At 38.6% G+C, this 25,507-nt stretch overlaps 1 protein-coding gene across 5 annotated transcripts in view; it reads left to right on the forward strand.

Annotated features, from left to right (window-relative positions):
* Positions 1-25,507, forward strand: part of IQCH (IQ motif containing H) — a 198,932-nt gene that overhangs the window by 99,325 nt on the left and 74,100 nt on the right. For all 5 annotated transcript variants that reach the window (XM_079129578.1, XM_079129580.1, XM_079129581.1 and 2 more), the window contains 5 exons: positions 454-1,005; positions 1,707-1,773; positions 11,600-11,683; positions 15,657-15,832; positions 20,469-20,741. In XM_079129578.1, the coding sequence (XP_078985704.1) occupies positions 454-1,005; positions 1,707-1,773; positions 11,600-11,683; positions 15,657-15,832; positions 20,469-20,741 (1,152 nt within the window). The remainder of the gene's footprint in view (positions 1-453; positions 1,006-1,706; positions 1,774-11,599; positions 11,684-15,656; positions 15,833-20,468; positions 20,742-25,507) is intronic.

Raw genomic sequence — 25,507 nt, forward strand, 5'->3', positions numbered from 1 at the left:
TTGAAATTATCCTGAAGACTGCCCAGAAAGACGTCACCCTGTTTTTTAGAATTGGTAGGTAAGTTATGATCAAGGGATCAGCAACATACTTCTCTAAGACCATGCATGCCTATTTAAAAAGTAAAATCACAAGACATGGGATCAGCTGGCCATATCACAGTAAACCCAAAGCATAACATTACTATGATCACTTTCCTTGGACAGTTTTATAACACTTTTATAAAAATGTTAATGGCTGTGAGTAATCTCTAAGATATTCCTCTGGTAATGAGTTTTAATGACATATACTAGCCAGATTTTCAGAGTTCAATGTGCATATGTTAAGTCCCTGCAAGAGTCTGTGTCTTCCTGCCATTGAGGGGTAAGTAACAATGTGCTGATACGTGTGTGGTGACCACTCATTTAAACAAGATCACAGTATATCTCATCTCTGGCAACACTTTCTTTCCACAGGGCATGAAAAGCATCCCATCTTCTAAAGCTCAGAAATTACCATGGGATTATGACTTTTTCATTTATGATGGCTTCATAGACAAGACAGCCCCAGACTTCATTGCATTCAAAGAGCATTTTAACTTAGCTTGGGGGAGTATTTTTTCTCTCTTGGAACAAATTGAGAAGTTTCTCAGGGACTACGCAATACCAGAAGTCAAAATTAAAGGGAAGAACTTGCTGACCCTCCTTCCAGAGTTTGAGCTGAATAATAAACTTACCCGAAACAACTTCCTCTCAGTGCTGGAGAACCCAGTTCACGTCCAAATGCTGCTAAACCGCCCAGGACAGAGGTACAAGGGCCAAGGTGGAAAGGCAGAGGCTGCCATCAAGATCCAAGCCACCTGGAAATGCTACAAAGCAAGAAAATTCTTCCTCGTTTACCGCCAGCAGAAGTGGGCTTCAGGTGTGATTGCCCTTGCTTGGCTTTTACGTTGCCATAAGACGCGACTGAAGAAGATCCTGAAGGAATCACGTCAGAGACACCTGGAGAATTTTCGAATCCGAGCCAAGGTGTACAAGGCTGCCAGCTGCTAAGGCAGACCTTCTTTTCTAAACAGTTCTTGCTTGAACGACTGCAATAAGTTGTCTCTTTATCTTTCCTTTCCTCTCCAGCTCCCCTCCCCCTCGGCCTCCCTGGCCTTTTACTTTGCTCCACGCAGGATGCACAAGCCCCATATTTATTTGTGCCACATATTTTGGCCTTAATCTGGAATCTGACTTTTGTGCCTGCAAAATCTGCTGCAATTTTTCTATAGATGTAAAATCCCTTCATTTGAGCTATGGTAGTTCTGTCAGAAAATCGATGTTTTAACTGCTTTACCTTTTCCCCCCTATATATACCTTCTGGCACTTTAATTTGCTAGGGGGAAAAAAAATCCTCTCTTGTCTACATTGCTGTCACCACTTTGTCAGAAAGTATTTAAGTTTGCAGACAGCCTTTTAATTAGTGCTCACAATTTCATTTATGTTTGCTTTCTCTTTTTTTCATTCATATTCTGTTAATTAAGTGAGCTGCCTCTAATCTTCCCCTGCCAGTAGCATCATGTAGCCACCTAATTAAATTAATTGGGGAAGATGTTTTAAGTATGTAATTAAATCAATTAATATAATTTATGCCTGGCTTAACTGTACAGTGGAAAAACAGCTGAAGTTTGACTAGATGAATCCACTACAGCTTCCTGTCACTGATCAATGCTCTTCTTGATTTTTAGCATCTGGCAGCCAACTGGAATCGCATCAGGACCTCCAGGAGGACGATTATCCATATCCCATCATTAGGTATAACACTTTTGCCTGCAAATCTATCAGCAACCTCTATTACCCACCACATTATGGCTCCTTGATTGAGTTCAAGGAAGGCCCCTTGTTTTATTCAAATTGGTCTCGGCAGGAAAATGTTCTCGACATGATGAGAGTAATAACACAGGGCCCTCGCTCGAAACGGCGTTTAATTTGGGGATTAAGCAAATAAAGTCATTATGTGGGGGCTGCTATTCAGTGGAGAGGTGATTTGCTGTAATTCGCTTTCATCTGTATGAAATGAACTAAAAAGTTGTATTTTTTCCCCCTGAAATAACGGATAATGTTTTCGATCTTCTTTAATGATAGAAGCACACAGGCTTGTGTGTGTGGCTGTTACGCCAATAAGCCAGGATATTGCTTGTACACTGTTTTTAATCAAATGTGCAGTCAAAATGATAAGCTACATTCTCTGAAATTATTTAGTTCTAATTACGAGCAGATGGGATGCTTTATTTGCACCTAGGGCGCCTGAGCAAAAGGAAATGCTGTGTGAACAAGAATAATTAAGAAGTTGAATAGTGTTTTTTGCGCTTAAATAATCTGCAGTTTCATGTTAATTAGCACTAATGTAATTATTTAATTACATTTATGAATTGGGGAACTTGAAAGCTGTTGTCTGAAACACAGTGGTAAAATAGGTGTGCCAAAATGACATTGGGAATTTTAGAAATTTGCATTGGAAGTTCTTTAAAAACGTGAGCTGCTATCAAAATGTTTGGGATTTGTGTCTCGTTGTTTGGTTTGTTTTACTTGGCTTCTACCTAGCATGTTAAATTTCCTGGATGAGACCAAATTTCCTCTGTTGACTTGATATGAGTTTTGATAAACAGCAAACCCAAACCCACTGACTCTCCATATTAGCTCTTTGTTAAGGCCTTTTCAATAGAGCAATGCAGTAATTGATCTATGGATTGTAACTTATTTGTGTTCATGTGTGAATATTCCAGTTTGTGTTTTGAAGTATAGCATAGAAACAAAACACATTTAAATAGTAATAGGAAAAAAAAAGAAAATATTTATTTAAGATTATTTTAAATCAGTGAAATATTAATAGTAACAAAGTAATGCAAACTTTCCAAGGTTCTTGAGCATATGCATAGAGTTAAGTACTCATGCAAATGTTAAGAAAACACTTAAGTTGCATAGAGTTTTTTAGTTTTGCTCCACTTTACAGCTCACAGAAGAAATTTGTTCCTTCTTAGGATGTAAGTGAGGTAAGACAGATCTGAATTTCATTCCAACTTAGACTTTTGTCTTAGTGAGACTACTTTTGCACACAAAATTAGTTCACACACAGAAATTGCACTTGTAATTGATTGCAACCAGAGAGGCTAATTGCAGACCCAATTAACTGACTCAGGTCCTTAGAAAAAGGTGCAAGAGCCTTTGCTTCTGCAACTAATTGTGGACCTGACCTAATATTAGGTGGGGAATTTTGTTTTGCTTTCTCTACTTTATGCAAAACTAGGACCAGAAACAGGGTCCCTACTTTGCAATGGTGATAAGCACTAGTGTGGTGTATAGGTGCAATTTCCACAAACTTCTTTCCTCCTACACTCCACCTTTGACCTTTCAAAACACCCCATATGAATGGCCCTGCAGGGAAGTCTAATACAAAGGAGTCTCCAAAGAAGCAAAAATTTGAAAATAATGGTAATGTAAACTGGGTAATAAAAAATAATTTAAAGTGTCTTAAAACTTCAAAAAGGCTTCCTGGATATTAATTAAGTGGAAAATAATCTGGTCAAAGAAATGAGAAATAGAAAGCATTATTTTAAATTCTATATTAAAACTGGCTTTCTTCTGAATTGTATATATATACAGATTAAATAAATAATAAATATGAAGGCTTCCCTAATGCAGTTATTTTTGTTTGTAAATGATAGAATACCTACTTTAAAGAAAAATGTATTTGTGTATTTTTAAAAGATAAGAATGAACTCAGATATTTTTCTCAATTGAGCATTTTAATAGTCCAACTGTACCTTTGCACAAGAGACTAATACTTGGTATTTGAGATTTGATCCTATAGAATTTGTTTCTACAATCCGTGCTTTAGGTTTTATAAAATGACTTGTGGATATCAAATTCAGTTTGTTGTACAGACAGAATTCTTAAACTATACTTTAAAAAAATTATATGGGGCTCATTTTTCTTGTTTCCCACTTCCCCAGGGAACATACAAAGGAGATTTTGGCTACACACAGCATGGCTTCTTTGTCTCATGCACCCGGGACTTACACAATTCATAAAAATAGAAGTGGATGAAAGTGAAGTAAATTTTTGCTCTAAATATGCTGCAAAAGAAGCCAACCTATTCAACCTAATAATTTTATTTTCAGGGTTGAGACAAATTCACTAGTCAAAATCAGTGGGCAGGGTTGTTGGTTCAGACAGGCACTTATAGCAAAGTGCAGCCTGGTCCTCTTTTTCTCTTTTCATAGGAAACTTGCTGCAGAATCACCCTGGAAATAATTACACCCTGCCACCAGCCAACTGGGGCTGCACTAACTTATTTGAACCCTTAAAATGAAAACTAAGTACTGATAACCACGTAATATATTACAGTTGTAGGCATTTGGCTATTTGCTATGCAGTTTTGCACACACGGGAATAATTGCTTTCTTCAAACCATGATCGCAGAAAAGATGGCCTTTCAGTAACATTTTTTACTATACATTTATAATGTAGTTTTAAATGTATAGTTTGATAACACAAACATTAAAAGAACACATTGCAGAGTAAATTGAACGGGGGCATTATGAAATTTGATTGACTATTACATATTGCAGGTAGTGTTCCTAGATGTAACAAATATTTTAGCTATTTTTAACGCACAGAAATGGAATGCTATTGACTAATTCTTTAAAGGAACTGATTGGCCTTGTAATTTTATAAGATGATAAAAAAATTCTTTCCAAAATATATAGGCTGATCTCTTAATGGGATATTACATATTTTTATCATTTTTATTAATGAAATATAATTATAACAAAATAATATTCCATAGTTCATAGCAGAAATAGAATTCTAGGGTCTATTTTAAGCAAAATCTATCAATCAGATAAAAAGGAATTGCAACAAAGAATCCTAATTCCCCTAGAAAGACCAGAGGTCTAAATAAAACCTGCAAACTAAACTGCTTCCAGTTCCTTTGGCCAAGTTATTTCCTCCCTGTTTTAACCCCTGGGCTTCTTTATTGTAGCACATCATAAGTATATGTACTGTTCTACTTAAACTCAGGGACATTTTTAAATATACTGTCACTCAATGAGATGTGTCAAGAATTGGACTCTGATGCCATGAGCAGGTATCTGAGGTCATTATCAGCCAGCTCAGTCTCCAGGAGTGAGTTTCCCTTCTCATCTCTCTTCTTCTTTTTTCCCCCCTTTTAGTGTTAGGGATTGAACACAGGGGTGCAGGACCCAGCAACATTCCCAGTCCTTATTTATTTTGAAAAGGGTCTTGCCGAGTTGCTGAGACTGCCCCTCAGCCTTGCCCTCCTCCTGCCTCAGCCTCCCTAGTCACCGGGATCACAGGAGTGCACATCTGCTTTCTTCCTCTTTTAAAATAAGGATAGGAGATATATTGAGGTGGGATTTTTTTTCTTTTCTGTACATGATCTTTTATTTCATTGCCAATCAATGTAATGGCTAAAAGTAATATGCAGAGTTCATCCTTATTTTTTTTCTCCATGTGCATTATTTCAGTAAATTATCCTTAGGGTTAACACAATTATTGGTCTCCAGAGTATTCCATGCCATAAAGATTGTGGATGGTGTTATTGTGAAATTCATGAAAAAGGTTTTTCAGCTGGTCTGTACTATCATGAAAGCCTATAAGAAAAGACAGAAATGTACTTTTGTGTGAAGCTGACCATATACTGAACCAAGAAAGCCCTGATGCTCATGAGATGGTTGTGTCCTAACTGCATTCCCTTCCCCAGAAGGAGAGCTGAAGTTTACCTCTCTGTAAACAGGGGCAGGGCAGAGGACTGTGACCATAAGCATCCCTGAATCATTTCCACTGTGCTTCTAAGCACATCGCCATCCCTCTACTTTCTCACTTTTGAGTTGACAACCCAAAGATTAAATAGGTTCTGTTTTTTCACCTCGGCGCTGGGAAATTGGGACTTTGCATCCAGTCTTCACAGACTTCACCATGTATTTTGGCAGGTAGCATGAAATCCATAATGAGTTAGGAGTAGCCACACTAGATCCTTGGGATGATTGAGCTGCCAATGTCTCCCAGACACTTTCCCAGAAATACCCAGGTTTTGGGGATCTGGAGAAAAGTACACTTAAGCTTTCAATTTTTTTTATAGCTCAAACTAAAATTTAAATATGTTTGTATTCTTCCATGTCAAAAGATCAACACTCATTCACTGATTAGATCACAGTTGACCCAATGACCCTTTTATATAAAAATGTTCAATTGATATTGACCCATGAGAAATAGCACTAAATTGGGTGTCAAGTGACACCTGTTCATGGTCTTTTCATGAAATGGATTAATATTAGGATATGGGGGCTGGGGAGACAGCTCAGTCGGTAGAGTGCTTGCCTTGTAAGCACATGGCCCTGGGTTCGATCCCCAGCACCCCCCAAAAAATTAGGAAATGAACAGAAATGAATGAATTTTGCACATACTAAATAATGTAATCTCCTTCATTCTCATAAAAATATTCAGTTGTTCTCAAACTTTCTTGTCTCAGAACCCCATTACACTCATAATGGTAACTGAAGACCCGAAAGAGCATTGGTTTAAGTGAACTATAGCTATTATTATTTACTATATTAGAAACTAAACAAAGAAACTTTGAAAGTACTTATTAGCTAATAAACCCCATTGCCATTATTAATCTAAACAACACATTTTCATAAAAATGTGATTATTTCCTAAAAAAAAAATTAGTGAGAAGAATGGCATGGTTCAACAGGTTTGCAAATCTCTTAATGGGAATGTGGTTGGAGTCTCATAACTGCTTCTATATTCAATCTGTTATATATGTTCTTCAAATGAAGCAAGTGAAAAAAAATCTGGCCCTATGGAGAGAAGTTTTTGGAAAAGGGAGACTGTAAAATATATAAAATAAGAGAATATTTTATATATTTTACAGTCTTTTTAGAAATTGTATATATTATCCTTTGGCTTTCTATTAAGTCCACAATGGTAATAAAAACTGTTACTTGCAATGTGGAATTGCAATCATATCGATAAACTTTTTGTGTTTGGTAAACTTGTAAGAGAAGAGACTTTTAAAGGCAAATAACATCTTGGTATCATTTTGAAAGTAGTTTTGACTTTGCAGAGCCCCTGAAATGATCTCAATACTTGCCAGGTCCCAGAACACAATTTGAGAATCACTGGCTTTAGTTGCATGCAATGCTGAGCCAGTCACTGACAAAAAGTTGGAATAAGAGAAAGTCCTTGCCCTTTTGAAGGGAGATCCATTTGGCCATTTGATTTGAGACTGTTTTCACAACTCTGGGTGATCAGATGAAGATCAACCACTTGGTACCCAGGAAAATGTTGCTAACTCTGTCTCTGCCTTGAGTACCACTGTAAGGCTAGGACTTGGAGACCCGAGTCACCCACAGGGTAATGAACCAAGTGTTCAAGAACACATGATCTGCTGCAACTACAGGGGCCTCTCAGAGTCAAACACCAGTGCCATGGAGCCTGCTCACTGAGCATGGCCTGGCTCCAGCTCTTGGATTTCTGTAGCTGCAGTGAAGGAAAGCCAACGCCAGCAGGCTAGTCCTCCAGATGCAGAGGCAGTTAGCATCACCTGATAGGTGTTCCTGTAGGAGTGGGGCCTCAGAAAGGTGGCGAAGATGGAGAAGCATTGTCAGTCATCACCAAGGGACATCCTTGATTCAGGAAAGGACCAAAAGTAGTTGAATCACTTCAGAGGCAGCTCTCAGGTAATAATCTTTGATGGGAATTGGAAGCAGTAATGTGTCACAACTATTTATTTAAGAAAAGATGGAAGTTTCTATCAAATGAGGAATATTGTGCAGGTGATGAGGACAGGCATCAAGAAAGAGGCTGTGTTCCTCTCCAGAGTGAAAAGGAAGAGACAGAGAGGGTCTCTCTCTGCCAGGGATGTTTCCCTGCACTGATAAGGACCTGAAAAAAACTACAAATCCTGTTTCTCATTCTTTGAATTTATCAGAAGTTCTCCAGATAAGAGAACCTAGTTTTAGAGAGTTGATAGAATGGAGGGAATGAAGAGAACACATGGGGAGAGGGCTGAGAACATAAGAGACCGATTCTTTGCGCAGACCCCACAGGTGACTGCTCTGAGGGAGCTTAGGGTATGGAGTGGTCCAGGAGAGGACAGACAGACAACACAGGCGAACAAACACAGGGAAACGTGTAATGATGACATGAGAAACAAAGTGAAGAAAGTGTGCCGGAGAGCGACAGTGAGGGGAGGCTCAGAACCTTCTCAGGAAAGGCTGGTCGGGGCGTGAGGGCCTATCTGCTGCGTAAGGCACAGCTGAACTCTGGTGGCTCAAGTGGTTTTATACTTGCAGTGAAAGTATATTTAAATTCCCTATATTTAAGTTCTTTCTGAGAATCTCTTTCTGAGTTTGGCTCAACTGAGGTTAGGAAAGAAATGTCAACCACAACACCAGCAATGCTTACTGAGTACATATCAGGTACCAGCGACCTTGACCCTCCCTCAGCTTTCAGTCTGAGGTGGCAAGAGAAACAGGTGTCTGACAGGGGTGGTCCTTGGTGGGAGCAAGGGAAGACAGACAATACCATGGGCTTAATGGCTTCTAACGATGCACATGTAAGAGCTTACAACTCTGGAATCCACATGTGTGAATGGGGTAAAATCTAAGAGTCAGCAGAGATGCCTTCCTTCCTGGAGGCCCTGGGGAAGAATAGTTGCTGTTCCCAACTTGCAGAAGCCATCCACCCAGGAATACATGGAGAAGGCTCTCTGCCCTTTCTCCATCTCTAGGGCCAGCAATGTTGCAACCCCTGTGCCTTTCTAAGTCACATCTCTAAATTCCTACACTTCCGCCTCCCTCCTCCACATTTCAGGACCATTATCATTACATCAGGCCCAGCCAGGTAATCCAGAATAATCTCCTTATTTTAAGGTCAGCCAATTAGCAACCTTAATTTCATTTGCAACTTTATTTCCCTTTTGTCATGTAACCTACCACATGTGCAGATTCTGAGGATTAGGATAAGGACATCTTGGGATGCCCATTATTCTGCCCTCCAAGACACACTAAAAATTAAAGTGAGAAAAGTCAAAATCACTTTCCCCTTCTGGAGTTCTCTGTGTCCACTTGGAGAGTCTTATCTTTTATTTCATATAACGTAATTGATCACAAGAGCTAAATATGTAGTAGCTGTGCTGCATAATAATTTGTACACTTACGTGATCTTGGAGAGATCAGGCACTTACCCTGAGTTTCCTCATCTATAGCAGGACAGGGTTGAGGTTAATGGTCTCTCAAGAATCCCTCTGTGGCTGGGCTCGATGGTGCATGCCTGTAATTTCAGGGGCTTGGGAGACTGAGGCAGGAGGATCATGAGTTGAAAGCCAGCCTCAGTAACTTAGCAAGGCCCTAAGTAACTCAGTGAGACCCTGTCTCTAAATAAAATATAAAAAAGGGCTGGGGATGTGGTTCAGTGGTTAAGCACCCCTGTGTTCAATCCTGGGTATTCCCCTGCAAAGAAAATCCCCAGTGTTCCTAGTCTGATTTTTGAAGTAGCCAGGTCTTCGTAGATTATATTACAAGCGATGTCTCCTTGCTACCAGGCATGTCCGCTGAGCTCCCCAAAGCCACAACATCCTGTTAAGTCACTACAGTATTCAATACATGCTGCCAGCATGGTGGGGATCTTTTCACCTGAGTATCAACATATATGCCTGTGGATGTACAAAACATAGTAATAAACCTGACTTCAAAAACAATTGGCTCTCAACTTCTGCTGCACTGATGACCTGTGCATGTCTTGTCACAGAACATCCATGCTGCTTGTCACAGAATGTTGTGGTTGTGGTGTGCATGCCCCATAATATTCACATACCTTACACTTATACAGCACTTTGCAGTTTACAAGTTGTTTTTGTATCTATGACTTTACACAACCCTCTGTATCAGTTTTGTTGTTAATGTGAGATTCTTTAAAATGGGTGCATTAGTAGAGCTAAGAGGGTAACCAGTTCTGTCATAATTCTGCGTAAACATCTTCCATGCCTCCTTGATCAGTGGCAACGTAGGTACCAAGTAATTTGTCAGAAAACTGACCTCACCCACGTGAATGAAATACAGACTTATTCCCTTACAGGCTGCCTATGTGGCTACAAAGTGATCAAACATCTTTTATATTTTAAATTGGATATCATCTTAATGAGACATCTTATACTGCCTTTTATCTTTACTTCTGAAAGGAAATGCATTCCTGGTGTGCTCTCAGGCCCTTAATCATACTGCATCGCTTAGGCATTTTTCTTACCTTTTTAAAGTCTTGATATATGTTATTCACACTATATCTCTCAAAACATTTAAGTGAACACAGATAGACTGACACACATGCAGAATGTTGCAGTCACATACAAAAACAACCTTGAAATTGGACCTGTCTATATTAGCTATCATATATGGAATGGTTCTCTAAATTATTTGAAAATCTAATAATTTTTTCTAAAGTAATTCCAACAGCCCATTGGTCCTTCTGCCTCTTTAATTCTTAAATTCATATACATAAAGCAAAGAGAGACTTCAAGATGAACTGTAAGCTCATTTACTTTCCAGACGTTGTCTAGCGTTTAAACACTGACATCAAAGCAAAGAGCCAATTATCAGAGTTCATTTGGTCTGAAGCCCTGTTGCCTGAATTGCTATAGTTTTCCTTATGCTGAAAAGAAAATCAGTGTCACATCTTGAAGCTGTAGCCTATAAAACCACTTTATCTACAGCAGTTGAACTTGAAACATGTGTTTGGGCTCACTAACCACAAGGAGGCATTGAAGCATCTCTTCAAAATGTGAAAAGCAGTTTTATTTTTTAAAAAAGTCACACCTTCGGTTGCTGATTTTATATAACAATGACAGTGCCCATGAGCATGCATGCCTTTAAGTTCCTGTCCAGGTCCATGTTTTTCCCCTGTCTCTTAAGACTTGAAACATCAGCAGCAAGTGTTGCTGCTGCTTTACTTTCCTGGAATATTTTTTGGACAACAGTAATCTGTACAAGTTTTCCTTCTGCTGTTTCCAGAAGAAGAAAGGTAAACTTCAGGACTTTGCTTGGTACTGCCTTCAACTTTATTGCACTTTGAGAGTTCAAATTTCTTTTGATTGAGAGCAGAAACCTTTTTCTTTGATATAAGAATTCCTTAAATGCATATTCCTGACAGTAAGGGGTTTATCTGAAATCTGTGTGTCCGTTTAGACTGATTCTGGAACACATCATCAAAATGCCACACAGGAGGCACAAATTAAAAAATTGAAACAAATTTTTATAACCCAAGTGTAAGGTTCTTACATGCAGTTTTGAAACGTCATGTTGAATGTCAGGAATTTTCTCCATGTTTTTGTGATCATGACTCTCAGGAGCTTTGTTGATATTGCAGAAGGTACCTCTTAGCACATCTCCCAGAATAATACATAATCCCCAGAGGAACAAGGACCTTGTTCTCCACAGTTGAATTGCTTCTGCAAGATACTACAGAGATGTTTTAGACCGTGACATTTTGAAATTCTCATGTGTCATTTTGTTCTATCGACTTGATCTTTCTGGGTTTTGACACCTCGTTTGCCTTGTAGGATATTCCCAGCATGCGCGAGAAGGTGTCACCGACCTCAACATACAGCAGAACAGGCAGCTGGGGCGGCTGTGTGACGTCATAGGTACTGAAATAGTTTTACACAAATGACTCTTTGCAATGTTTGTCAGTGAATATTGATATAATGTTTCTTCTTATTTATATATATTTTTCCTCTACAAGAAAAGAACTTGGATTTTTAAGCCACTTGTAGGACAATTGAATGTTTCATTTTAAGTAACAAATCCACAGTGAGATCAATTTGAATAACAATTGGCATTTTAATCAATTACTTGGGCAGTTTTCTAAATATTTTTGCTGTAGGTTTGAATAAGAATTTCTCTCCTATGGACAAAAATCTTCTTGGTTTACTAAATCCTTAAAAGTATGTGCGGCCAAAATCTTATATTTGTGACAGTATTGCTTAAGATATTAGCTGAGGAATGGGTGGAAGTTGGTATCAGAAATGAAGCATTGTGTTGTCGTCATAAAAATAAAAGAGAAATGAAAATAGATTTTTAAAGAAGCTATTCTGTAAACATAGAACATTTAATTATTTTAAAAAATTAAATGCCCAGTGGAGGGAATTCTTAGAAACGCAGACCTTGATTGAGTGATGGATACATCTTTGCAAAAGTCAAGTTGGTTTGGTCAGTTCTCAATCAGTTACCTACATGGGTCCAGGAGAGAAGAATGCATGAATCTGATGGCTTTGATTGACACTGGTCAAGGCCAGAGTTCAAGGTAAACTTAAAAATACATATATTGCAAAGCCTAAGCAATGACATCAAGTCAGTTAATGAGAAACTGGCCAAAATTTTAGGATGAATCAAAAATTGGATCTTTATTAGTTTCAGATAAGAACATCTTTGTTTTGTTAAAATATAATTGCTTTGGCCCTTATTTAAGCCAAACAAGAAAAAATTTTAAATTATCAATGACCAACTTAACTGGCTCCCTGGAATGACATACTTTACATGATTCATATATATTTCAGCATCATTATTATTTTATAAATGCCATTTAGTGACAAAAATACATCAGTACTGGAAATTTACAGTGTCCTAAAATAATAATAGTATAATTGCTTTAATCTATTATCTAGGCACTAATATTGTTTTTTAGCATTACAAAAAAAAATTTAATGATTTGAGATTGATTTGTTAGTGCTGAACTATTTAACCAAAAACCTGACTGGATGGAGACCACTGAAGTGCAGCAGAGGGCAGACTTTACTCTCATTTATTTGAATTAATTTTTTTCTTCAGCTTTTTATATGCATTTCTATATATAGAACAAACCATCTCTTTACTGAAAGATTTCTTTACTGAAGATTCTCATTACTAGAAAAGACTTGAAAGCATTAGGCTTCTTTTCTAGTTCAGTAATCCAGTCTGTGTCCACCTGCAATGGAAAATTTTTGCTAATACGGGCATTTCTGAAGCATTTATGTCTTTTCTCATTACATTATCTTTGTGATATAGCACTACAATCATGTAATTGCTTCAAGAAGAGTGTTTAGAAGTAGTAAATGAAAGAAAAAGTACTTTCTTATGAAATAAAAAAGGAAGAAACTAGAAAAATGAGTAATAATTCTGAGAAAAAATAATTATTCTTTTTATTCTGTTAGTTGCTAGTAAAAGGTGTTGATTTCTCGGCTTATGAAGGGGAAACAAAGATCTGATCACACCTTTGATATTGACTATGAAGTCAGGATTGTCAGGTAGACCCCAGTGGATGATATTTTCAGTTCCTAGATGAATAAAGTAAAAGAGTAACTGATTTTGACTATTGGTTAGCCATCAAAGCAACTTTCATCTTCATATCAGCTCCTTTCCATAATTACCTGTCAATTAATGCTGAGCACTTGTAGATTCATGATGAAATCACAGCAATACTGGATATTAGAGTTAGTGATATGTATTCCTTTGCCAGAAATGAACTGGAAAGGTAAAATTAGCAACATGATTTCTTATTATTTATTACCTCAAAATTTCTTCCCAAAGAAAACTTATTTAATTTTCTTCTGGCACAGTCTATAAGTTATTTATTTTTGTGTCCTTTTTTTATACTTTTCTTTTTTAAAAAATCATGTACGGTTTTAAAATCCACAAATTTGGTAAGACTAATGTCTTCTTCAAAACGTAAGATTTGTGATACCTAACTTGGTTATTCAGCCATTGGATACAAGCTATTAATTACCGTCTCCTCAGTTAATTTATTGTAAACTTTAGGTGACAACTTGGTTTCAAAAATAAATGGATCGCCTAGGCGTGGTGGCACATGCCTGTAATTCCAGCAGCTCTGGAAGTTGAGGCAGGAGGTTCACAATTCAAAGTCAGCCTCAGCAACTTAGCAAAGCCCTAAGCACCTCAGTGAGACCCTGTCTCAAAATAAAAAATTAAAAGGGCTGGGGATATGGCTCAGTGGTTAAACACCGGGGGTTCAATCCCAAAATTAAATGGGCCACTTAAATATTTATGTGTCTGGAGCATCTACTTCAAGCTCAGTGCTGGGTCAGTTCAGAAGATGTCACTTCTGGGTCCCCATAGTGGGAAATTTCTCCCATACACCATAGGTCTCAATAAGTGTCTAAGACTTTGTACTTCCCAAATGTCTCCATTCTCCCAAATCCCTTTGTCGATCCATAAGTATTTATTGAGTGACCCCTACATATGTGCACTGTTATCAGGGCTTGGGGGAATATAGGAAAGAACATAAACCTTGAATTTAAGGAGCCCAGAGTGATTAATAGATTCTAAACAACAGCATGGAATAATAGAGGACACTACTTCATCATGTTAATCTTAGGGGCTGATCCAAAGGAGCACAGAGGTGGAGGGATCACTGCTGGCTGGCCTGGTCAGGGCAGGCCATAGTGTACTGCCATTTACTGAGCACTTACTATGTACCAGATACTGCACCAGGTGCTTCATATATATTCTTTCATTTAATACTTTCTAAAACTCCATGCCCCAGGTAGTTTTACTTCCCCATTTTGCAAATGAAGAAACAAATGTTTAGAATGGTTAAATAATGGGCCCAGGGTCCTGGGAAGCTGAGCCAGAATTTAGTCTATCTATTCTCTGAGTACTCTGCTCTTACAATCCCCTGTGGCCCTCCCTGACCCAGGAAGCACTTTCAGTACCCCCTCCTGGATCCTCCCTGAACACCTGGCCTACCTGCTTCTCCCCTGTTTTGCAGCTGTTTGCAAGTGTGAAGTGGTTGCTCCTGGAGGGCAGCATCTCAGTCACTTTGATCGCTGGATCCCCTCCATGTCTAGCCTATTTATATCTGTCAGTTATTTTATGAATCAATGAGTGACTCCATTGGCTGCTAATTTCCCATCCACACTCCCTAAAATATTCTGCAGCATGGGGTGAGTAATCTCATCTCACTATTCCATTTGGATGGGATATTTAATTAGGATTTCTTTCTATGTGCATAATAAGAAGCACATCTTAAGAAAGAGAGCAGTTAAATTAAGATGGTGTTTCCTTTAGACCAAGAATCACTAGATGTGCTATTTAAGTAATATATTCCTCTATGGGAATGGAGTAGAGAAAGGTTGGTTTCTTGAAATAATCATTGCTGTGGTCATAATCAGACCATTTATTTGGACAAGACATTCCCTGAATTGGTCCTGTCAAGTCCAAGTAGAGTAAGAAATTGCAATTTCATCAGCTTTCTAAAGTTAATGGCTCTGTTTTATAATTTGCTGAAGTTAATGGGATAAATTCCCATTGATGTTAATGGGAGTTGTGAAGCTGAATCCCTGTGTATTATTTGAAAGTAGATTTCCAAGGTATCTCACAATCCTCCTTCCAGAGGAAACACGGCATGTATTTTGTTGTTGGTTGTGTTATTTATATAGAAAAATGCTATAGTACAAAAAACTTGCTTAGATTGCTAAAATGTGGGCACAACTGATCTAAATTAACTTCGTTGTGGCTTACGGATATTCTTTTTATTTTAAACTGCACATCAATTGGATGTCACAGTTCATAATGTCCTCTACCTTTATACCAGTAATTAACATTGTGCCTGTTGTGTTTTAGATGCCAATGTGAACGTCATCTACATCTGCTCCCATCATATGAATGACGAGTTAGTGCTGTATTATAATAAAATGCTGAGTCTACATGCAGCTGTCAAATCAGGGAACCTTGAGGACAGAAGTGACCTGCAGGACAGGTTCAAAATTATCACCCCTGAAGCTGTAAACTTCTTCCCTGTGAGTTTGTCTTCTAATTACTACGGCTTCAGGGATGCAGTAAAATTAAATTGGAAATTTTATAACTTGCAACGCTCTGGTACACATCAGTGAAATATTATTGCAAGTTTAACAGCTTTACTGATTAGACTACTAGTTGGACTGTAGGAAATAAATATCCCAGTTTAACTTTCAGATTTAGTTGAGTTGCCCCTGCCCAGTTTCTGTGTAACTGAAGCCTAATTGCAGAGTTATTGGTGGTACCAAAGTAGGTGAATTTATAACATCATCCCTTTTTCTTTGTTTTGTGTGGAGGACATCAGGGTGGAGAAAGGCTGGGGCCTGCACATGGTCACAAAGCTACATAGGGACAGAATCTTGACAGGACCCCTGTCTTCTGACTTCCACACACATGTCCCCACCTTAAAGGAAGCTGACCTGACTTATCATGTTACATGGTTCCTAAGAAACAAGATTCAGACTTATTTTGAAATGCACTGATTTTTAATGAATGAAATGAATTCTGAGTGGAATCCATCCCTAGACAAGAGCCTTTGGAAACTCATGGAACCACAAGGGCAGTGTTCTAGAATAAGGTGGTATGACAGATAACTTGAATTCATTAATTCCTCTACATTTTGACAAGAATTTAAGCTTTCCATGTTAAGCAACCTGTACTTGAACACCTACCAAACTATCCAATTTTGAGGAGACTTCTTTTGTATAATTAAAGACTCTAAATTTTCTGATGAAGATAGCCCTCTCCATTTACAAAGCTAACACCCACTAGCTGCCTGTGAAGAGCTTCTTCAGACTCCTTGAAGAGGCCGAAACTCGGAAGGGAATTCCTGAGAAGGAAAGCCAGTGAACTAAGGTTTATCAAATTCTTATACTACATTTTCTCCTATGATTCTTAGAATAACGTAACAAGACGGAAATGATCACTCTCCTTTTATGGCTGAGGTAACCAAGACTCATTTTCCAGTCCAAGGTTCCTACAGGGCCTGTGAACCAATTCTGCCCACCCCGGAACTGTCTCATGACCTGGAAAGACTGCCTTGCTCCAGGATGGCCCCTGTGGCCTTGGGCAAACCGTTGCATCTCTAGTCCTCTGTTCTTCATGCCTAAGACGAAGTGATGGATTCGATCATTCCAAAGTCTTCTCCAGCTCTCCCCTTGCTGTGCACGCTTCGACCTCCGAGCAAGAGATGCAGTCAGCATTCCGGCCGCAGAGGTCTAGGCACGGTGCTTGTTGGCTTCTTGGCTGGTAGAAACCAGTAGGCAAGGCTTTAAGTACCTAATACTTCTTTTGGTAGCTTAAATTCAAATTGTTTGAGTAACTAATCACTCATACGCAATCAACTTTTTAAAATATAAAAATTAAACTCTCACTTTCAAATCCGTTCCTATGCATATTTAGCTATTGCTTTATTTCTTTTTAATGGGTTCGAGAGCTTATATCAGTGCTGATTTTCATTCAAATGGATGGCTTTGAGGAGATTTTTTTTAAAGCGTGCCAAAAATCTGTTTGTACATCTCTCCAAGTTACTATACAACGCTTGAATTGGTAATGGCGAAATGTGCTCTTATAAAAGTCATCATGTCTATTTTTGGACATTTTAATGTCTATGAAGACATTCTAAGCAACTACCTTTTGTTAGGTCAAAAAAAAAAATCAATGGTGATAAATTAAATGTAGCCATAATGTGAGGAAATTAAAAACATTTTAGATTCTTTGTCATAGTCATGTTAATCTACTGCCTGGATCCGACGATACTGATCTTTTCTAAATGGTCACACAAGACCTGCGGTCAGTAGTGTGTTCTCTGCCATCACTCACTCACATTTGAATCTTTATTGAACATGATACTGTGGCAGCATCTTGCCTGAGGAATACAGCCCACAGATGACTATCACATGGAGCTGGAGAGAATACTTGCCAAGAGAAATAAGCAAACCTAGAGGAGACAGAAATCCGTCCTGTGCTGGAAGTGTTTCCATTAGGTTCTATGGCCGCATCTGCTGTCTCCTCTTCACAGCTCATCAACCCTGCAGACCTTCAGTGCTCCTCTGGAAGGCAGAACTGTGGCTGCAGTAGCAGGTCAGCCGTGCTAACTGGGTTCGAATCCTGCTCTGCCATTTACAAGCTGTGTGACTTTGGGCAAATCACTGGAGCCTCAATTTCCTTTTTCTCCAAAACAGAGACAGTTGATCACTACAGGTTTGTACAGATCAAAGGAGAGAGCAGACAACACAGGCTTTGCCCTTGTTAACTCACCAGGACTGTGCCTGAGAGATGCCTCCACGTACCCTGAGAAGCCACCATGGTCATTGTAACTCAAATCTGCAGCTCCCTGGACAGTTAATTTTTTTTTTCCCTAACATTTCCTCATTGGGATATTTGGGAAGAAGGAAAGTGGTGAAATACAGTGAGTGACCAACCAGGGAATCAAATCCCTGGTGCTGTCACTAGCCATTGCCCAAGGGAGCATTGAGTTTCCTAGAACTGCACTTTCAGAAGTTAAATTACAGAAGAATTCAGTAGGTAAATCATACAGATCTTCTCGGAGCTGGGTTTTGTTGTTGTTGTTGTTGTAAAATATATATAACAAAATTTACCATCTTAACCATTTGTAAGTGTGCAGTTCAGTAACATTAAGCACATCTAAATTGTTCTGCAACCATCATCCTCAGCAGAAACTCTGCCCATTAAACAATAAGTGAGTCACGTGAGAACCTGCTTCTGGAACAACCTGCCACTTGTATCTCACTGCTGCTCCTACCAGCCATGTTCAACTGGCAAACTTCATACCCATCAAACAGCAAGTACAGAAGAGCTCTGGTTTTAGGGAGAAAGTTATTTCAGAGCTGGAAGGATGCTAGAGACTTCTAGTCCAACCCCTTCCTTGAATATAAGAACTGACACTCAGGAAGGCTGAGTATTCTCAGTCACCCAGTTAGTTACAAATTCAGGCAGGATTAAAATCCAGGGGATTTCCCAGGGCAATTCTCTTTCTCCCATTCTCAGAACTTATTCTGTTGTCCACCTGTTTGCAAAACAGTGTATTGGATATTCTGGAAATGGTCACTGAGTATTTCTCCATATTCTTAGGTGAAGACACAGAGATAATTTTTCATTAAAATTGAAATCAATGCAAGTCTATCAAAGACCCTTGAATTCCATATTTGCATATATTATCAGTATGACATTTTAATGATTTTATTTTTTAAAAAGCATTTTTGCTGTAAAAATAATTACTACCATTTATTGACTATTGACTCAATGTCATGCATTATAGTAGGTGTTTTGTATTTGTGATCTTATTTTAGCCTTAGAGCAACCCCAGGTATGGGTGTTTTCACTCCCCATTTCACACCTAAAGAGATGGACTAGGAGAGTACCTAAGTTCATGTAGCCTATAAGTGAAAGAGCCAGATTCCAAGTCAGATCTGTTTTGGCTGTAAAGACCAATGCTGCCATGGGTGCAATGCTGCTCTCTTCTAGAAGTAAACACAATCTTGGTTCTGGTGGTCCATCCTTGGGTAATATCTTTCCCACACCCATCTCCACCTGACAAAATCTTATCCATACTTCAGAATTCACCTCAACTCCAACCTCTTGCATGATGATGATACTAGCAAATGTTCACTAAGTGCTTATAAGTGCTTTTATGTATCATCTCATTTAACCCTCACAACATCCCCATGAGATACCCGTTTTACAGATGAGGAAACTGAGGTACATGGAGAATGAGTAACTGTATCTGCTTATGGCCTTTCCCTCTCTCCTCCATACCTCTAAGAAACTCTGTAACTCCCCATGGTCTTGTTCGCTTTGTATTAGTCATGTGTTAAGTGTTCTTATTTGTGTCCCTACTTCTTGAAAACAGAAACATGGCTGTATCAGTTTTGGTATGTGCTGACCCTCTGGTTCTGTCCTCTGCCCCTATCAGGCATGGATAGAATGACTAACTTAATTGAATAGGGCAGTTATATGCATTGCCGAACTAGGTCTAACGAGCTCAATAAAAAGAGTTTGTTACTGGAAAATAAATTTGAGTTTTGATGAAATTTCCAAATAATTTCTATTCATGAATCCTTTCCAGGCTTTTGCCTAGAACCATTAGTACTCACTACAATGGGGCATATTCTCTGAAATGGACTTGGTGATAGAATTTTTGAAAGAGGGTGTCCAGTGAAGCCCCTCTTTCCTACTGAAGCATTTTTTAAATTGCCAGATTAAGGGTCTGTATAGTGCAGAATATACTATGGGACTTTTTTCTTCATTTTTTGTATTGATTTTCTAGGTGCTTTAGTGTTAAACCACGCCAGAAGTGTTGCAGAGATGAATCACTATTATCCAAAGGCCGCCAGCCTCTTTTCCTTCTGACAGAAGGATAATTCCACGTGGATCAAATAAATACAGATGTGTAGTAATTAGTTCTATTCCCAGTGAGCCTATTTCCAACACACTAAAGATGTGAGCGATTATGGAACCTCACCCCAACAGCTTTTATCAATTTAAACTGCTAAACAACAGGATAGGTCATAACCCACCCTGCTATTAATAATGTATTTATTATGTGCAACATTATAAATTAGGTGTATGGTTAGAAAAAGGACACCTTCTAACAAGAATAATATGATCTTCCCCCAGAAGCACCACATGTGCTTGGCCACTCACCTGATGTACAGTCCCAAGGCAATCAAAAGAATAAAGAATCTCATCCAGGGAAGAGAGGCCTACATCGTGGGCGGGCTCCTCCACAGAGATGACTTGGCTGTGGCTGACATGTTAGATGTGCCCATCCTAGGCACAGAGCCTGAACTAGTTCATCTCTTCAGCACCAAGTCCGGAGGTAAACGGATCTTTGACAAAGCCAATGTGCCAGTCCCTCCTGGAATATACACCCTCTATAATTTTCAGCAGGTATGTGGGGTGGACCAATAAGGCTCTGTTCAAATATTTCCTATCCTCTTGATTTTGTGCACCTTCTGGTGATCTGGAGTAGCCCTACCCAATGAAGAATCTGGAAATACTTAAGTTGATTGGAAGGGATCTACATAGGGCCTTCGGGTTTTAAAGTAGCTTCCTATCAGTCTTGTAAAAATTTCTGGAATTTCCAAAACATTTACTCATTTGGATTAAGACCCTGAAGACACTAATTATGTATCATTTGGACTAATCCACCATCAATATTTAATGCCTTTACATGGATTAGTTCATCATCATATCCCCCATTCAGTCATGTAGTAGGACACTAAGAGACACAAGAGTCAGTTTTGGCTAAAAGAAACAGTATTGGGAAGCTCCACACAATGAAGCTCCCTGCCAGGTCAGGTTGCAGAGTGCTACATACTCCTTCCTGTAAAAAAATGCTTCAGTTCTTCTGAAGAACCCTAAATGGAAAAGGAGAAAGATTCCAGAAAGGTCAGTGAACTGGCTCCAGGAAAAAAAGTGCTTCCGGTTTTGCCCTGGACCAGGTCTACCACACTCTTCCAACACATGGTTAGGTCCCAAAATATTTGGAGAAATACATGAGCCACTGGAAACAGTTACTCTTTGAGTTAGCCCCAGCAGGTGTTCTCTCATTTAACTGCCATCTGTTATCATAGTAAAGAAAATTGAAAAACAAAGCCAGCATGGTGGTGCAGCCTGTAATTCCAGCAGCTCGGGAGGCTGAGACAGGAGGATCTCGAGTTCAAAACCAGCCTTGGCAAAAGCGAGGTGCTAAGCAACTCAGTGAGACCCTGTCTCTAAATAAAATACAAAATAGGGCTGGGGTTGAGGCTCAGCAGTTGAGTGCCCCTGAGTTCAGTCTCAGTACCAAAACCAAACCAAACCAAACAAAACAAAAAGCTGTTAACATTCCTAACCACTGTTTCAGTTCGTCTCTTGACCATCACCCCAAGCCAATCACAAATTATCCCTCCCACCCTCTTCTTGGAACCCTTCACTATAAGGCAGTTTATGAGGGGCAGTGTTTAGGCCTCTCCTTTCTACTCTCAGTAGCCTGCTTATGATAGCCTCCAAATCAAGCTTTCAACAAATCATACCTTACAGAGACTAGTCTGAAGGCATGGTGAGCTTATTAAATTGCCCTCGAGTGTCTCAGTCTTGCTAGAGTGTTCTTTGCAATGTGTGGACTCCTGAAGGAAGCGCAGTCTTACAATGGCATAAGCAATTTTACTAGGAGTGAGATGGAGAGGGCCCGTGTGGCTTCCATAGTCATTACCTCTACTGGAATTTGAAGATAACAAGTAGGTTGCTTGACTCTACTTCCTAGTCGAATTTTTGATCAGTAGACTTAATACAGGCAAAATATACTTTTAAATGACACAAGTTTACACATGCATGTTACACGAAACGATCTTTGAGACTTTAAAATGTCTTGCAATATTTATATTGAGTCTTAGCTTCATCTTCACTGATGATGATTCAGGCAGTCTTTGCTCTAAAATATTTGGGGCCTTTGCATGTTAATTGTGCTTAAAGATGTAATCATATTTAATGCAGTAAAACCCCGAATGCTATTATTAAGAAGTAGGATTAGAAACTTTTTCATAGGCACACATCAGAGGGATTTGAGTATTTGAGGGATCTTATTCGATCTGTGGTATGCACAGATTATAGAACAATAAACCAAGTTATAACTGTTCTACTGTGTTTGGAAAACATACATCTGAAGTCATCAAGAACTGAAGTACTCCTCTGAGATTTTTCCAGAGTGACTACCCTACCTCATCGATCTGAGTGTTTCAGTATTTTGAATCTTCAGATGGTGATGAATCAATAACACTGACTTTTTACCAATGTGCATCAGAAACTTAAAGCTGATGAAAGAAAGCTGTGATTATTTTAACTTAGGTTAATAAGGATTCCTGAGTATTAGTTGGATTTTTTGCCATAGTCATTTTTCTGTTTCTGCTCTTTACCATATAAAATGAATCACAACTAAAAAATACATCACATCTTTTGAACAGATAAACTCAAACAAAAAATAACAAATGTTTGGAAATAGGATAAATTCATTCAGTTTATGATTAACTGATTATTATTTTTTACAAATCTAGCATGTGCACAGTGAGCACTTCCTATTTTGATCCATAAAGTTTCCTTTCTGGCATATGCTTCATATGAAATATCGACAGCTTTGGTTAAATAATCAAAAATGGCAATGCTATTTTAAAGCACTGTTCAATTTTCACTTAAAGATAGCACATAATTCTTTCTAGTGGTGCAGTCTTTACAATACTATTGATCGTTTTCATTACTGTAGGGGATCCATCAACAGACGCCCATTTATAGGATTCTTAGAAGCAACAAATAATAGGATTTGGAAGAAACAGATAATAATTCTGTTAGTAGTTGAAACCTCCAAATATACAATATATCCAAATATATGGAGTGGAGGGGAGGCTATGCAGAACACCTTTCCTTAGACTAGCAAAAGAATTTTATCTGATATAAGGAGCCAAAGACCATTTCCACTGTTGCCAAGTGTGATCGCTATACAGCAAAGTATGATTAAATGTAGAATCTGTCCTCTCAACACATTAGAGAATAAGGGACATGATTTTGGAAGACACATTAGAAAACCTTCCTAGGCTGTGTTCATTAGTGTGTGTTTTAGACTTGTCGTTTGAACACCCGAATCATCCAGAGACCCTACTTGATAATTAGGGAGCTAAGACAATTTCATTGCCAACATAACAGAACACCCCATAGTTGCATGAGGTTTCAGGGACCCCATCTCTTCCACACTGTTGTGTCAAATGCCCTCCCCAAGAGCACTTGCTGTATAGACACAGCTCAAGTAAATGGATTGTGCAACAGAACATATAAATCTTGACTTCTTTCACATTCTTTAGTTTAAAATAAGGTTTTTAAAATCCATTTGGTGGTGAAGAGAGGTATCAAAAGAGAAAAGAGTTAAGTGCTTCAGAGAGCTCAAGTACAGGAGGCCATCCCCAAGAACAATGCTGAGTGCCCTTTGGTTGCATTCAGGGTAGTATAGACTGAAAAATCTGACAAGAAGCAAGACAAAAAATCATTTTGTAGCCTAATGAGCTGCTTTTCTGCAAGGCTGTACTAGGACAGTACAACTTATAACTAAATAGTCTTGCTATAGACTTTTGTCTGCTTCAAACGCATCCCAAATGGCTTATTGACTGTAAGCTAAGTTGCTTCTCTGACTCCTCCTTTGACCTCCTTCTCCACTTTGCCCTTCTCCAACCCTCTGCAGACTGGGATAGGCAGCACTGTGGAGAGGGATCCAGCTTAGGGTTCGGAGTCACAGCAACCTGGGAGGAATCCTTGCTCTGCCACTCAATGCTGTGTGATTATGGGCAAGTTATTTAAACAAGCAGCCTCTGTTCACATGCAAAATGGAACTAACAATGATGCCTACCTCGTAGGCTATTGTGAGCATTAAATGAGAAAATTCACGAAGACCTTTACAGGAGCCAAAGGCCTGGCTCCAACATAGAGTTCTTAAATATTATTGTTACTGTCATCATCCTTTTGATTTTAAAGCTTGGGGTTCTTTTCTACTTCTTAAAAGAGCTGTGTTTGAGTCCAGTTCTTGCAGGAATGCTTCCAATAAAATGTGGGGTAGGTGTATATACCAGGAAGTCTTCCCTCAATGTTTCTTCTCCTTTATCTGCCTTGTTCTAGAATATACGTGTTCATATTGTGCAGACGGTAAATTTGGCCAGTCAGACAAATGCATTTCATATATGATAATGAGGAAAAAATTAAATTTTTTATAGGTTATGGCACTTAAAAGCTCAACAAATCTCCAAACAGTTAAAGTTTTCAAGACTATAACTCTTTATAGTCTTCAAACTATAAAAAAAAAAAAAATCATTTGAGGAATCAATAAGTAAGCACATAATTCTCTGAGAAAGAAAGGAAACAACACCATGATTCAATTACAGATATTTAAGGATTTTTTTTCTTTTGCCTTCAACAGCCAAACAAAATGAATACCCATGTTTTTAGTAGCACGATTTACAATAGCCACACTATGGAACCAGCCTAGGTGTTTATCCGTGGATGAATGGATAAAGAAAATGTGGTATATAAACAATGGGGCTTTATTCAGTCATAAAGAAAAATGAAATTATATCATTAGCAGGAAAATGGACAGGAATTTGAGACCCTTATGTTAAGCAAAACAAGCCAAACTCAGGTCAAGGGTCATACTATTTTTTGTGGAAGCCAGATAGGAAAAAGGAAAAGAAAGGTGGGTGTGAGGGGGGTTTCATGAAAATTGAGAAGAGATGGGCAAAGTAGAGGAAAGGTACAAGGGAAGGGAAGAGAGAAGGAAAAGGGGAAATACTGGGAATCATACTGACCAAATTGTATCATTATATTGTGTGCATGTACGAAAGTGTAACAAATCCCACCATTATGTGTGACTATAATACACATAATAAAAAATATGGGGGGAAAAGTCAGCAAAGTGATTATGTGGGAATTTCTCATCAACCAGACTTTAAACATGTTTGGTCTAATTGGCTCACAGTTTTTTCATATCATATATACATCCCTTAAGATTCTTTAACCTATCTTAATAAATAGAAGAGAACCAAATGAACAGACTATAGATAAAGATGTGGGGTACCACAGTCAGGTTAATATGATGGAAAGGAACCTCAGGAACACGCTCTATTAAATGCTGCCCTGTCTTG

Source organism: Sciurus vulgaris (genome assembly GCF_902686455.1).
Source record: "Sciurus vulgaris genome assembly, chromosome: 2".
In the NCBI taxonomy this organism is placed as follows: domain Eukaryota; kingdom Metazoa; phylum Chordata; class Mammalia; order Rodentia; family Sciuridae; genus Sciurus; species Sciurus vulgaris.